At 42.7% G+C, this 15,397-nt stretch overlaps 1 protein-coding gene across 5 annotated transcripts in view; it reads right to left on the bottom strand.

The window, feature by feature from the left end:
* Positions 1 to 15,397, bottom strand: part of LOC141810055 (voltage-gated potassium channel KCNC1-like) — a 107,523-nt gene that overhangs the window by 48,986 nt on the left and 43,140 nt on the right. For all 5 annotated transcript variants that reach the window (XR_012600042.1, XM_074697368.1, XM_074697370.1 and 2 more), the window contains exon 2: positions 5,250 to 5,381. Coding sequence is in view for 4 of the 5 variants with exons in the window: in XM_074697368.1 (XP_074553469.1) it covers positions 5,250 to 5,381 (132 nt within the window). In the remaining variant the exon portion in view is untranslated. The remainder of the gene's footprint in view (positions 1 to 5,249; positions 5,382 to 15,397) is intronic.

Here is a 15,397-nt window from a genome sequence, read left to right as displayed (position 1 = left end):
CCGCGTGTGTACTGATACAGCGGTGAGTGCCGATCATACCCAGCTGTGGCTCTGCAGCGGAGGTAGCGCCATTTTACGACACGATGAGAACTAGAGCCTTATTTAGCGGTGTTTTTGTGTGAAAGTAACATGCTGAAAATTCTCCAAATAAAGCGTGAATGCAGACCGATATCAGATTTTTTCAGTGGGAGTCCGTTTATTTGTGTTTTGGGTCAAGTAAAATATGGCAGACGGGGCAGACGAGCAGGGAGGGGGTGTTTGGTGCGAGCGCTCTGGGCTTCTGCTGCACAAAAAACACTGCTGCAGGGTCATGTGTGTGCCGAACCATTTACGTCAATCCGAACGGATCACAGATCAATCATGATCCGTTGCACCACTACTAATAAAGTACAGTCTGATCATGTTTCTTTTACAAAAATCAGTTTTCAAGAGTCAACTGTCAGTTGTGAGCTCAGAGTTTGCATGTGTGTTCTGTAACTACGACCGTGGAATGAAAAAAAACAAAAGAAATTGACTGCGGCTTGTAGGCTGCGCCGAGTAACTTACCATACCGTTTATTTGCGTTTATTTGGAACGGGCGTCTATTTTTCTAAACGTGCTGCTACACCCGGCGTTTATTTGGAACCCGGCGTTTAATTGGAACCCAGCGTTTATTTGGTATTTTGTGGTATCTTAATACAAGTAATCTTTGCCTACATCCTATGCAGTTTGGCTTCAGACCCAATCACTCTACTGAAACAGCTACATTACATCTGATGGAGCAGATCAAAGGTCCACTCGATAAATGAGGGGTGGTTGGGGCTGTGTTTTTAGATTTGCGCAAAGCATTCAATACAGTTAATCAAAATATACTTGTCTCAAAACTCTCTAGATTTAAATTTTCATCATAGGCTCTGGCCTGGATGTCTTCATATTTTTCTGACAGGACCCAATGTGATAACATCTGTGGAGTACTATCTGATGATATGAAATGTAGAATGGGTGTTTCCCAAGGTTCTGTGCTGGGCCCTTTATTGTTTAGTTTTTACATCAACTATGTCCCACAGCAGTGTCATGGGATCGAAGTACAAATGTATGCTGACAACACTGTTTTGTTTACACATGCAAAAAAGAGCTGAGTTAGCAGCAAAGCAGCTATCAAATGCCATGGAAAGGATCACAGCATGGCTCGACCGGTCGTGTCTCAGCCTTAATTTAAGCAAAACTAAAGGCATGTTCTTTTCCAAGACCAGTATGCAGCCCATCAACGCTGACATTGTCATAAAGGCTGAGAAGATTGAAATGAGTTCAAATATCTTGGCGTAGTTTTAGATCCAAACCTTAATATGAGGAAACATGTTAAGAAAATAATGAAAAACATCAAATACAATTTGGCCAACTTTAGACACATAAGAAGCTGTCTTTCAGTGAATGCAGCCCAAACTTTTATGCATGCTATGATCCATCGATCCATTTTCTACTGCTTATCTGGGGTCGGGTCGCGGGGGCAGCAGCCTAAGCAGGGAAGCCCAGACTTCCCTCTCCCTGGCCACTTCGTCCAGCTCTTCCCGGGGGATGCTATGATCCTTTCCCATATATCGTACTGTATCACATGCTGGGCTCAGACAGGGGAGACGATTATTAAACCACTTGAGTCTTTGTATAAACAAACCTTAAAAGTTTTAGATATAAAATCAATGCAGTATCATCACTGTAACATACTGGAGAAACATCATCTTTTGAGTTTTGAGAATTTCAGATTGTTTTCAAATTTGTGCATGGTGTATAAGACTGTAAATGGCTTGGCTCTGCCCCCGCTGCTTCAATTTGTTCATTTCCGCTCATTGGACTCCATTAAATCCACAAGGATATCTTCTTTTAGAGACTGTCATGTGCTGTTCCGTCGTACTGCCTTTGGGCCACAACTCAGTGGAATGCCCTACCAAATGATATTAAGAACTGTGACTCCCTCAGCAGCTTCAAAACAAAACTGAAAAACCTCCTAAAATACTCTCAAACCTGTAATCATTGACTGACCTAAAGCATAATCTTAACTGTTGTATATTATTGTGTGTGTGTGTGTGTGTGTGTGTGTGTGTGTGTGTTTGTGTGTGTGTACGTGCATGTGTGTGTGTGTGTGTGTGTGTGGGTGTGTGTGTGTGTGTGTAAGCGTGTGTGTGTGTGTGTGTGTGTGTGTTTGTGTGTGTGCACGTGCATGCGTGTGTGTGTGTGCACGTACATCTGGTGTGTGTGTGTGTGTGCGTTTGTGTATGTGTGTGTGTGTGTGTGTGTGCGCGTGTGTGTGTGTGCGCGTGTGTTTGTCTGTGTGTGCGTGCATGCGTGTGTGTGTATGTGTGTGTGCGTGTGTGTGTGTGTGTGTGTGTGGGTGTGGGTGTGGGTGTGTGTAAGCGTGTGAGTTTTACTACAATGTGATGTTTTAATTGTGACCTGCCAAGGGACTGCAGATGTAAACTAGCTTTAAGCTAACTCTGGTATCAAATGGTGGCATTTATGTTGAATATTGTTCATGGTCCCTTTATAAAATAAATTAAATGAATAAATAAATAAATAAAGTGAAGTTTACCAAATTTACCTATCTTCTTGCCTGTTTACCATGTGGCTAACATCCTTTTTGTTACATTCAGGTACCCTTGGAAAATTGAAAATCTGATTACCCTAGGTTTTACTGTTTTCGTATTCGACAAATAGTTTGTAAATGCCAGTCATTTAAAATAAGTGGTATTCTGATCCAAGGGGTTAAGGCGTTACTTTAAAGAATAAGTATACCTGACTTTTTATATACGTATTGATTACTGTTATCATTATCAGCTAACTCAATCCAATTGTTAGAATTACTCTTGGCTTTACTTGTTCCTGTCTTTCTTTCTTTCTTTCTTTAAGGAAAAGTTTACTTGTTTAACACAGTGAAATACTTAAAAGTACTAAGTAGAAGGGGGTGGAGGGCTGCACGGTAGCACAGTTATTACTGTTGCCTCACAGCAGGAAGGTCCCTGGTTCGATTCTCCTGTTTAACTTTTCTGTGTAGAGTCTGCATGTTCTCCCTGAGTGGGCTTTCTCCTTCACTGAACCAAAAAAAGCTAGTGCATTCTAATTCAACTGTATCAAATGTTTGACTGGTAAGATAAAAATAATTAAAGGTTCTTAAGTTAACTTTTCTTTCCAAGTTGCACAAACATAATTTGACTAAAGTTGCATGTGCCTAGTAATTTGACTGAATTCAACTAATCACTTTCTATAAATCAAACTTAAAATTTAGACAAGCCAACCAAAATTTCCATACTTTTTAATTATTCTGTGGAAAAAAAACGGAAAAAACTTCATTGAAAGGTATAATTATCAATAAAGTCACTATTATAACTTGTGAGGTGACATAAACGTCATAATATATATAACATATGGGCTCTAATTTCATAGACCAGGTGCAAGCATAGGCACACCTGCCCTGCGCCGGCCTTTGCTGCGCGGACAGGGTGTGACCGGCACACTTTGCAAGTTTCCTGCAGTGCCAAGAGAGGCACAGTCAAGGCGCAGAGGAGCGCAATAGACCGTGTCCACGCCTCCCTCAAATGGCAGAGAGGGAGGAGAAATTCCGTGAGTGGGTTTAACACAGCCGAGCACTGTTTTCACCAATCAAATGAGCCCATATCCTTGCCTTTAAATGCGCTGCGGCCGAGGCGCAGCGTCTGACTGGTCTGACTGGTCTGACTGAACCCCGACACCGCGGCAAGTGTGCTGGAAAGACCCGGTAGCAGAAACGGTCAGAGCCGCTGTCCCTGCAGCAGGAGAATGGACAGCGGGGCGCATCGGAGGACACCTTGTGGGCCAGCTCCCGAGACAGATGTATTCTGTTCCTTTGTCATTAATAGGAGTAAAAAATTAAGAGGCAGTTACACAGCTGGCTTATCCATTCAGAATACTTTTGATCCACCTGCACTCTTGGTTTGTCATCGCCCAATTGCAGAACCTTTGGTGATATACTGTCCCGGTGTCTCCGCCTCATCCTCCTTACAATAATGTACTCCATCTTTTTCGATCACGTTAAAGATATAGACTAAAACAGAGAAATATGGGAAATCACGGGTAAATCTTGAGTGATATGCATTTATTTTTGTCTCTTTTTTCTTCGTCTTTTCTCTCCCTCTTTTCTTCTCCTTCCTCTCTGCCATTTGCGCAGAGGGAGGCGTGGACGTGCTCTTCTGCGCTCCTCTGCGCCGTGAGTGTGCCTCTCTTGGCACTCCAGGAAACTTGCAAAGTGCGCCGGTCACACCCTGTCCACGCGGCAAAAGCCGGCGCAGGGCAGGTGCACCGGCACTTGCGCCTGGTCTACGAAATTAGAGCCCTCTTCTTCTGTGTTTTCGACCTCACAAGTTATGGAGGTGTCTAAAAAATGTGCTGTAGTATTTTTTATTTGTTGGTTTCATTGTTTGCCTGATGTCTTATGAGTGACATTGAACCAGTAACGTGTTTTTCTATTGTTATATTTTTGTCAAAAATTAGACCAGTTATTGCCTATTTACCAATAACACAGGGGTTCATAGCAATCTCTTTCCATTAGTATTATCAAAACATCAAAATATGGTTATTTGCTCTGACAGTTTTACTTCACAAATGAACAAAAATAGTTCTTTCTCAAGGGATTGAAAACACAGACGTCTTCCACACTTATTACAAATTATCAAAGGTCCCCAGGTGAAACTAATCCTGTGGGAATAGGGCAAATAGAGCTTTAGTCTGCAGACATTTAAAAGACAAAATGGAAGGAAGTGCAAAACCTTGTCATATTTATGATTAAAACTTGTTTATATATGCTTTCTTACATTATTTGCAGGAAACGAAAGCAAGTTCAATGAAATCTGAGAAAAATCCTTAAAATTATAGCGGGATTTGTTTCTCAGCATTGTTTAACGCTTATGCACTTGTTGCACTATCTCTGGAGCTGGTTTACGAGACCAAGCCAGAGGAACAAATGGGTTTCTGCCAACTAAGCATTGAGTCTGGCCCCTATACACAGGGAATAAAATCAGACAGTTAAAAAAGAAACTATTATTCAAACCACATCTTGTAGCTTGAGATTGTGAATTTGAAGTATTATAAAACTTTATCTAGATTCTTGGAGTCATTAAAACAAGAAATGCTACATGTTACATTTGGCTGTGCAGAATGTTTTAGTTGTTTTCCCAAACCACCAGGAAAAGACTGCATGGTGGTGGGTTTTTCATTGAAAGCAGTGTACTGCATCTTCACTATACCTCCTCATGTGTCGTGTTTCCAACGGTGACCGTCTCTGTTTTGTTATAGATGGTGTTGAAGGCTTCATGGGTCTCCAAGCAGAAGGTGGAGATAGAAAGGAGGATGAAGAAGAGTGACGCAAATGCAACATACTGCAGAGAGAAGCACAAAAGAAGAGAAGTGTTACTTTTTGTATTTTAGAAGATCTCTTTTTACTGGAACATCAGGGGGAACTGTTAAATCTGAGCACAAACGTTGATCTTGCTAGTTTAGGTCACTTTCATTGGTATTCTGGGAGTTATGTGACTGCTTGTGGATGAGAGTGGGGGTTTTGGCCATTGCAGTAGGAAGCAGTGGTCGTGTCAATGGACTGCAGATAGGTGGCAGCATTAAAACACAGTGGAGAATAGGAAGGTGCTGTTAATTCAGTGCAAACGTCCTAAGCGCTGCATTGTCATTGATAAGAGTGGAGTCAGAGGGATGTTGGGGGCTAACAGATGAATCGTGTGAGAGTAATGATGTACACAGGGTAAAAAGAGGAAAAAAAGTAATATAAAAAATAAAAAAACAGCGAAGGGGAGTCAAAGTCATTACTGGGAGCTGCTTTATGGAAACACACATCATGTAAAAATCACTGCTGATGTGAATGTGCGTGCAGATCATCCAAACCCAAGTCAAGCATATTTCAACACATTATCAATACACATTATTTTGAAACTGACAGAGCATTAATATGTGGCATGAAGTATGCTTTATACAGTAACTTAAGTTTTTCTTTCTGCACAGTGCACACATTTGTTTCTTTGCAGCATACGGACCATTTCACTCCCTAAATGCTGGCAAATATGTTCAAACCACACCCAGCTCCCCTCATTCTTATATCATCCATAATATGAGACAGAACACCCTGATTATAAAATGACTGCTCTTTTCAGGAACAATTTCTTTGTTGGGAAAAGTTGTTTTATTAAATACAAAAATAACAGGATGTAAGAATAAAAACATTGTGCACGACAACTTAATAATCAGACTTATTTTTCACTCAACTTAACTCAACTCGCATTTAAAACAACTGAAGTTGACCAAAGTGCTGTACAGATTAAAAGCAGCACAAGTAACAAAATGCAAAGCATTTTGTTACTTGTGCAGATACAAAAACATAAAACCGGAGCATAAAAAAAAGAAAAAAAATAGAATAAAATAAATTGAAGTTGATAAAATTATGCCTATGGAAGAGGGTTAGGACCACTGGGAAATGTCAATTGTTTTATTATTGATTTGTCTGAGAAAAAGGTCAGAATTCTGACCTTTTTCTCAGGGTCAAAATTCTAATTTTAATCTCAAAACTCTGAACTTTTTCCTCAAAAATAAATAAATAAATAAATAAAATAAGATAAATAAATGAAATTAAATAAAAAATAAATGAATAAATAAGAATGACTTTTCTTTGTTTCAATGGCCCTAATCCTCTTCTGTATATGCCAGATGTCCAGTCAACTTTGATTGAAGCCAGGGAGAAGAAGTGAGTCTTAAGAGAAAATTTAAAAACCTCAGACAGATTTACCAACACAAGTTGATGAATGATGACTCTGTTGCCAGGCAAACCTTCAACCTGTCAGTTTCACACACCCACATTTTACACTTGCCACCTTCAGATACACCATATATATTTTGTCTGTTTGGCAGATGTTAAATGTCTCTGCTGTGTTAAAAACAGTTTTAAAAATGCACCATTGCTATGCCAATAAGTTGTCCTACTTTACTTTGCCCAGGCCATAGTGTCTCTTTACCTTCAACCCCCTTCACACTGATTAATAATGGCTACCTTAAATTGAGAGTGGTACATTCTCTGAACAACTGGTGCTGTTCACCTCTTGTATCCAATGTCACATTTCAGTGCAGTGTATTTTGATGAATAAAAATGTTTTATACTTGGATCAACATGCTTATTCGTTATTTTAAACACATTTCAAAAAAGAAAAAAATAAAAGGTTTTGAAATCCTCGAAATTGAAATTGTCGCCCCTTTGTGAAATGAAATGAAATTTTGCTTGCAAATAAGACACATATTGGTTTTTAGACAAATGGGCTCTAATTTCGTAGACCAGGCTCAAGTGCAGGCACACTTGCCCTGCGCCGGCCTTTGCCATGCGGACAGGGTGTGACCGGCGCACTTTGCAAGTTTCCTGCAGTGCCAAGAGTGGTGCAGTCAAGGTGCAGAGGAGCGCAGAGGTGTGCGTCCACGCCTTCCTCGGCACAAATGCAGAGAGGGAGGAGAAAAGCCGTGAGTTGGTTTAACACAGCTGAGCGCTGTTTTTACCAATCAAATGAGCGCCTCCCCTCGCCTTTAAATGCCCTGCGACCAAGGCGCAGCGCCTGATTGGTCTGAGTGATCCCCAGCACTCCAGAAACAGTGTACTGGAAAGACCCGTGGAGACGGTCAGCAGGAGAATGGACAGCGGGGCGCATCGGAGGACACGAAGTGCGTCACCTTGTGGGCCAGCTCCCAGGGCAGATGTAATCTGTTCCTTTGTCATTAATAGGAGTAAAAAATTAAGAGACAGTTACACAGCTGGCTTATCCATTCAGAAAACTTATGATCCACCTGCACTCTTGGTTTGTCATCGCCAAATAGCAGAACCTTTGGTAATATACTGTCTACTCTCCCGGTGTCTCCGCCTCATCCTCACAATAATGTACTCCATCTTTTTAGATCACGTTAAAAATAAAGACTAAAACAGAGAAATATGGGAAATCACGGGTAAATTCTGAGTGACATACATTTATTTTGTCTCTTTTTCTTCGTCAACTCCCCCTGGCGCGCAGTCACACCCATCTTTGCGCAGACGTCTACGAAATTGTGAAATTGGCAGCGCACAGTGATGCACAGCATGAAATTAACACTGCACTGGGTATGCCAGGCTTGCACCCCTTGCGCTGCGCCAAGAAATTAGAGCCCATAGTGTACGCAGTGCACATCACGTTAGTCTACTGGCAGGCGTTTCGGGTTTGAGATACAGGGCAAGAGGCCAAAGCCACCCTTTTTAACTCATGTCTACTTCAGGCTTTCACTACATTTGACTATAATACACCAAACGTTTTCTCTGGCATTTTTCTTTCCAACCCAAACATGTATCTAAGGACATACGTAAAAAAAATTAACAAAATCAAATCTTATACACAGTGTGACCACTTTTGCCTATCAACTCTGCTGAATTGATGTGTTACATTTCCTCTTTTAAACAGGAGTGGGGCATGATGCAGTGCATACCCAATGCAACGTCAACAGGTAAGATAACTGTATAGTTAGTTAAAAATACGACCAAGTGTGCACCCTTGGTTCTATTTAGAAAGAGAGAAGGACCTGGGAGTGTTGGTGGTGTTTGTCAGCTGACTTAGACCCTGGCAGAGAGGAAAACGTTCAGTATGTCACCTATGTGTGTACTTTGCTGCCTGCGGCCAATCACTTTCTGTTTGTTTATCTCTAACTTTAAGTTATTTCAAACCACAAAGAAGATCTAGTTCCTACATTTTAACACATAATAATTTGTTAGCGTGATGTGTGTTTTCTTTGTATACAGTACGTGTTTAAAGAGCAGCTGTATGCATCCAGTCAAACGATTTTGTAAGCACTGAAGTAAATATGTTAAATATGAGTATATGTGAGCTCGTGTGGTAGCCTGTTCCTGTGTGTATGCAGGTGTGTATGCTGTGCGTGTGGTTGTGTGTCAGGTCACTGATAAAGACAGACAAAGCTTTATAATCCTTAGGGAGCAGACAAAGTCTCACAGCTTATTATCATGGTCTAATTTAACACTGCTATCTAGAGCTGCCCTGGATCCACACACACACACACACACACACACACACACACACACACACACACACACACACACACACACACACACACACACACACACACACACACCTGCAGCACACACACACACACACACACACACACACACACACACACACACACACACACACACACACACACACACACACACACACACACACACACTTTCATTCCATTAGAGTCTGTGATCAGCCAAACCCTCTTCCTGCTTTTTAGCTGCAAGTGAACACACAACAACACAGGAAGCAACAGCTGACACAATGTCAAAGTCGACATGTTCAAAGTCCGGTCCTAGGGGCCAATTGTGGCCCCAGTCTGATTTAATATGGCCCACAGCCTGTGTCACAAAAGGTAAAATGTATGGCTGTGATAGATATCATTCAAGCACAGGGTGGCAGTAGCCCTGTCGGTGGGCTCTGACTGTGCAGCCACGCTGTGACCTGCTGTGACCCGCTGTGACCCCTTCAAGCTGACCTTGAAACTGACGACTGCAGCTAAAAAAAAAAAAAGAAGTCAACTATGATGGCCGCTGCTTTCACTGCAATAACGAACAGTTGTGTTTGCTCACTTAGCAGAGAGGTGTACAAGGGGTTTAATAAAAAGAGACACCAGTCAAAACATGCTAACAAGCATTAGCATGACAAGTTGTTTGTGGGGGACCGTGTTAAGACAGTGAAGCATCTGAAATGCTGTAAAGCAAAGTTACGAGATGACTGGGGCTGCAGCTGTGTTTCAAGTATTCTACTGGAAATTCAATGGATTACTCGAGTAACCAGATACAACATGTTATTATTAGGCACCAATGTTGCTTTATATTCAATCCATCGATGACTTGTGAGCTGAAGTTGACAACTGCCCAACTAGCTCTATTTTGTTTTTATTCTTTATCTTCTTCACTCTTCAGCGCTGTTTTGACAAATGTAATAAGTCGCTAAATGATGCAATCACCTAATTTGCGGAACAAGTCATTTGCATGTAACCATTGTGGACGCTGAAGTAGAGAGTAATAATGTCTTAGGAGGGACAGGAAGTGTGTTTCATTAACCTGCCCTAAAAGCACAGACACATCTGACACTGCAAAATTACTGATGCTTTTGAGAGGAGTTGATGATGACAAGAATATAACTGAGGAGCTACTTGACCTCAAGAGCCTTGGGGACCAAACCAGAGGAATGGATTTATTTTTGTTTGTTGATGAAATAAAACTACCATGGAGTAATGTTAGGGGGATCATTACAGATGGTGCACCATGTGTGACGTGAACAAAGTGGAAGGAGGCGATGCCATTGAACTCCAGCAAGTTCTCTGCTCAAAACACCTGAGATGTGATCATGTTATTGAGCCGGTAGAAAACAACTGTCATTTTTATCCGGTCCAAAGGCCTGTGCCAGTTTCAGCAGTTCCTGCTTGACACCCAGGCTGAAAACAGAGATGTAGTGTATCACAAAGATGTCAGATGGCCAAGTCAGGGTTTGCACTGCACACCTCTTTCTCAGGAAGGAAACCAGACAATTCTTGGGAAAATAGGGAAACAAATGCCAGAGCTATCAGATCTTGTTTTTCTGACAGATTCAGTGTTTTGAGCTTACAAAACAAAGCCCCTGAATGGGCTGAACACAAGCCTTCAAAGGCGAGATGTGGTGGTTGGCCAGCTGTACACGCACATCAAAGCCTCTGAAACCAGGCTGCAGCTTTCCTAAAAAACACCTGTCTCAATCAGAGCCACAGGTTTCTCAGCGCTGCAGCAGGTAACTAACAGCTTTCCACTGGACAATGTCTGTACACAAATAACAAGGTATGCAAGAGACATGACATCTCTTGCTGAAGAGATTAACAACACTTTCAGGACCAGTGGCGGCCAGTCACTAAAATGACTGAAAACCAGAACAATGAACAAAAGATCTGATTTGGTGTTAGACCATTGTTTTCAAATTACTGTTGCTCTACCATTATTTTACTTCTAATCAGATACAGAGTGTGGGTTAAAAAAAGAGAGCAGTGTTAGTGAGAGGCAGTCAGCCTGAGAACCACATTAGGTGTCAATATGACGAGTGACTGCATGATGTCGTGCCTGTGATTAGGTGGGGGTGGGGGGTGGGGGACTGCTACAGGCTGCGCATATTTATCGCTATGGTGCGCATTAGTCAGTGTTGAGTTAATGTCTCATAGCTTTATTATAGTAGAACACTTAACACATAGGGCTCTAATTTTGTGGCACAGCGCAGGGGGCGTAAGCCTGGCGCACCCCGCGCAGTGTTAATTTCGTGCGGCGCACTGCCATGCGCTGCCAGTTTGACAATTTGGTAGACCGTCTGCACGGAGATGGGTGTGACTGCGTGCCAGGGGGAGTTGACGGCACACCAGGGGGAGGTGTCGCATATTCATGTTGGCGCAGTGACAATTTTGTGCCAAAAACAGTGCAGAAAGTGCGCTGAAAGCTCACCAGCTCCAACCTGGTCTATTCTGGGCGCAAAGCGGAGCACATCCTCCACAGCTGCAATGTGGTGACAGGCGCACATGTGCGCACATGTCAACAAAGCCTCAGGGGCAGGTTTCCAGAGTGTCAGACACATTTTAATGCAATAAACAATCACAGCAATCGCTATTTAATGTAACCGTCTGAACCAGCATATACATTTGTATCTATATTAATTGTCCCGTCACATCTGATGTCAGATTAAAGCCGTTTGTCATAATAGAAAGTTAATCTAACGGCAGGTGGAAGTTTGATGCACATCTTACAATTTAACAATAAACAGCCTTAACATCTGATACTGAGTATATATCTGGCTTCTCTCATTTCATTTAATTCAAAGAAAAGAGGGAGAGAAAAGACGAAGAAAAAAGAGACAAAATGTTTGTCACTAGGATTTACCTGTGATTTCCCATATTTCTCTGTTTTAGTCTTTATTTTTAACGTGACCTAAAAAGATGGAGTACATTATTTCTTCATTACTTTTGAATTCTTGCTGTCGGATTTCTCACCTGCGAACAAAATCATCTTGTCCAGGAACTTGTCTGACAGAGCTGTAGACATTTTCAAGGAAGCTATTCCTGCTGCCTTGAATTCTTGCTCTACTTTTGCAGAGAGCTCTTGTGCTCCCTCTCAGCTTGATCAACTTGTTGCGGATACCACGGGTTGTCTTCAAGCCGTCCTCGATTCAATTGCTCCGCTCAGACGACATCGTTCCGCTCCATGGTACAACGCTAAAACTCGTGAGCTCAAACAACAATCGAGGAAATTAGAAAGAATATGGTGTTCGACTAAAACAACCGAATCCTGCTCGCGTTGGAAAAATAGTCTAAATGAATATAGAAAGGCTTTGCGACTGGCGCGTGCAACTTACTACTCGACTCTTATAGAGGAGAATAAAAACAATCCTAGATTCCTTTTCAGCACTGTAGCCAGGCTGACAAACAGTCATAGCTCTACTGAGCCATGCGTTCCTCTATCGCTTAGCAGTGAGGGCTTTATGAGCTTTTTTAACAGTAAGATATTAAAGATTAGAGATAAGATTAGTAGCGTGTTACATGCAACCGTGATAGAACCTTCGATCGATGGCGAATTTGCGGAAACGTCGCTTAGAGCTAATATACTCCTGGACTGCTTCTCGCCTGTGGACCTGTCAGAGCTGGATTCAACTGTCTCTTCAGCCAAACCATCAACTTGTCTTCTGGATCCCATCCTAGCTTGGCTGTTAAAGGAAGTCTTTCCCTTGGTCGGATCCTCTTTACTAAGGATGATTAATGCGTCTTTACTGTCGGGCTACGTGCCCCAACTTTTTAAAGGTGCTGTTATTAAGCCTCTTCTTAAAAAGCCTACACTTGATTCAGGCTCTTTTGTCAACTACAGACCGATATCTAACCTCTATTTCGTTTCTAAGATCTTGGAGAAAGTTGTTGCGAGTCAGCTCTGTAATTTTCTTCATAGCAACAGTCTTTTTGAGGTCTTTCAGTCTGGGTTCAGAGCCCACCACAGCACTGAGACTGCGCTGCTGAAAGTAACCAGCGATCTACTTTTGGCTTCGGACAGTGGTCTTCTTTCTGTGCTTGTCTTGCTTGATCTTAGTGCCGCTTTCGACACTATTGATCATTGCATTCTTCTGCGGAGATTAGAGAGTCTTCTTGGTATCTCAGGAACCGCTTTAGCCTGGCTTCGATCGTATATTTCGGATCGACATCAGTTTGTTCATGTGAACAACGTCTCTTCTTCGCACACCAGGGTGCAATATGGAGTTCCTCAAGGTTCAGTGCTCGGACCGATTCTTTTCATCTTCTATATGCTTCCTCTCGGCACTATATTGAGGAAACACTCCATAAACTTTCACTGCTATGCAGATGAAACTCAGCTTTACTTGTCAATGAAGCCTGAAGAAACCAACCGCTTATCTAAACTTGAAGCATGCCTCAAAGACGTAAGGTCCTGGATGAGCAGAAACTTCTTACTGCTGAACTCAGAGAAGACTGAAGTCATTGTTCTTGGACCTAAACATCTCAGAGAAGCTTTCTTGAACAACTTCGCCACCTCTGACGACATCAGCTTGGCTTCCAGCACCACTGTCAGGAACCTAGGAGTTCTTTTGGATCAGGACCTGTCCTTTAACTCTCACATCCAACAGGTCTCAAGGACGGCATTTTTTCATCTTCGCAATATCAAGAGAATTAGACACATCTTGTCTCGGAGTGATGCTGAGAAACTGGTCCATGCTTTCGTTTCTTCTAGGCTGGACTACTGTAACTCTCTTTTATCCGGCTGTCCTAATAAGTCTATTAGGACTCTTCAGCTGGTTCAGAATGCTGCCGCTCGGGTACTGACTTGGACTGGGAGGAGAGCGCACATCTCTCCAGTGTTAGCGTCTCTACACTGGTTACCTATAAAATCTAGGATAGAGTTTAAAATTCTTCTTTTGACTTACAAAGCGCTTAATGGCATCGACCCATCGTATCTTAAAGACTTAATCGTTCCGTATAATCCCTCTAGGTCTTTGCGTTCTCAACATGCAGGTCTGCTCGTTGTACCTAGGGTCTCTAAAAGTAGTATGGGAGGTCGAGCCTTTAGTTATCAGGCTCCTCTTCTTTGGAATAACTTACCGGTTGAGGTCCGGGGAGCAGACACGGACTCAACCTTTAAGAGTAGACTTAAAACTTTCGTTTTTGATAAAGCTTACAGTTAGAGCTGGATCAGATCTGAACCAGCTCTTAGTCATGCTGCTTTAGGTTTAGACTGCTGGGGGGAACTGACACACAGGGCTCCTGTTTCCCTCTTTTTCTGTCAGTCTAACTTCTAGTCTTAATGTCCTGTTATAGTTACTGACCACACACCTCTCTGGGAGGATCTGAGTTTGTCTTGTAGGTTCCTGGGGATCGGTGAAGTAGACGGCCTGCTGCTGTGCTCCTGTCCGACACCAGCTGCTACGGCTTTGGATTGTTGCCAGGAATGGCCTGCTGGTTTCTCCTTAACTGTCGCCAGAGCGCCACACTTCAGACTGTGTCTGTTTCTCTCTTTCTCCTTTCTGTGTGTGTCTGTGTGTCTGTGTCTATGTGTGTGTCTGTGTGCGTGTGTGTGTGTATCCCTATCCCCCCCCCCCCCCCCCCCCCCCACACATTCTCTCTCCCACTCTCTCTCCTCTATCTGTCCCTCTCTAACCCCAACACAGTCGAGACAGATGTCTGTCTAACATGAGTCTGGTTCTGTCCGAGGTTTCTGCCCGTTAAAGGGAAGTTGTTCCTTGCCATTGTAACTTGCTAAATGCTGCAAAGTCCTGTACTCATGGTGGATGAAGATAAGATAAGACTTCTTATCTTGTCTTGATGTTGGGTTTCTGCTAATAAAATTTTATTAACATTTACGGGTCTAGACCTGTAAATGTTTTTGTAAAGTGTCTTGAAATAACATTTGTTATGATTTGGCGCTATATAAATAAAGATTGATTGATTATTGTAAGGAGGATGAGGTGGAAACACTGGGAGAGTATACAGTATATCACCCAAGGTTGCTTTTTGGCGATGACAAAGCCGGCTCTTTCCAGCACACTTTCAGCGGTGTCGGGATCAGTCAGACCAGTCAGACGCTGCGCCTCAGCCGCAGCGTATTTAAATGCGAGGAGAGGCGCTCATTTGATTGGTGAAAACAGCGCTCGGCTGTGTTAAACCCACTCATGGCTTTTCTCCTCCCTCTCTGCCATTTGCGCGAAGGGAGGCTCTTCTGCACTCCTCTGCGCCATGAGTGCGCCTCTCTTGGCAGTGCAGGAAACTTGCAAAGTGCGCTGGTCACACCCTGTCCGGGTGGCGAAGGCTGGCGCAGGGCAGGTGT

Source organism: Halichoeres trimaculatus, unplaced genomic scaffold, assembly GCF_033239565.1.
Source record: "Halichoeres trimaculatus isolate MK-OKI-2021-1 unplaced genomic scaffold, fHalTri1.1 fHalTri1_scaffold_20, whole genome shotgun sequence".
NCBI classification, from domain to species: domain Eukaryota; kingdom Metazoa; phylum Chordata; class Actinopteri; order Labriformes; family Labridae; genus Halichoeres; species Halichoeres trimaculatus.
This window is presented reverse-complemented; position numbering and strand designations above follow the sequence as displayed.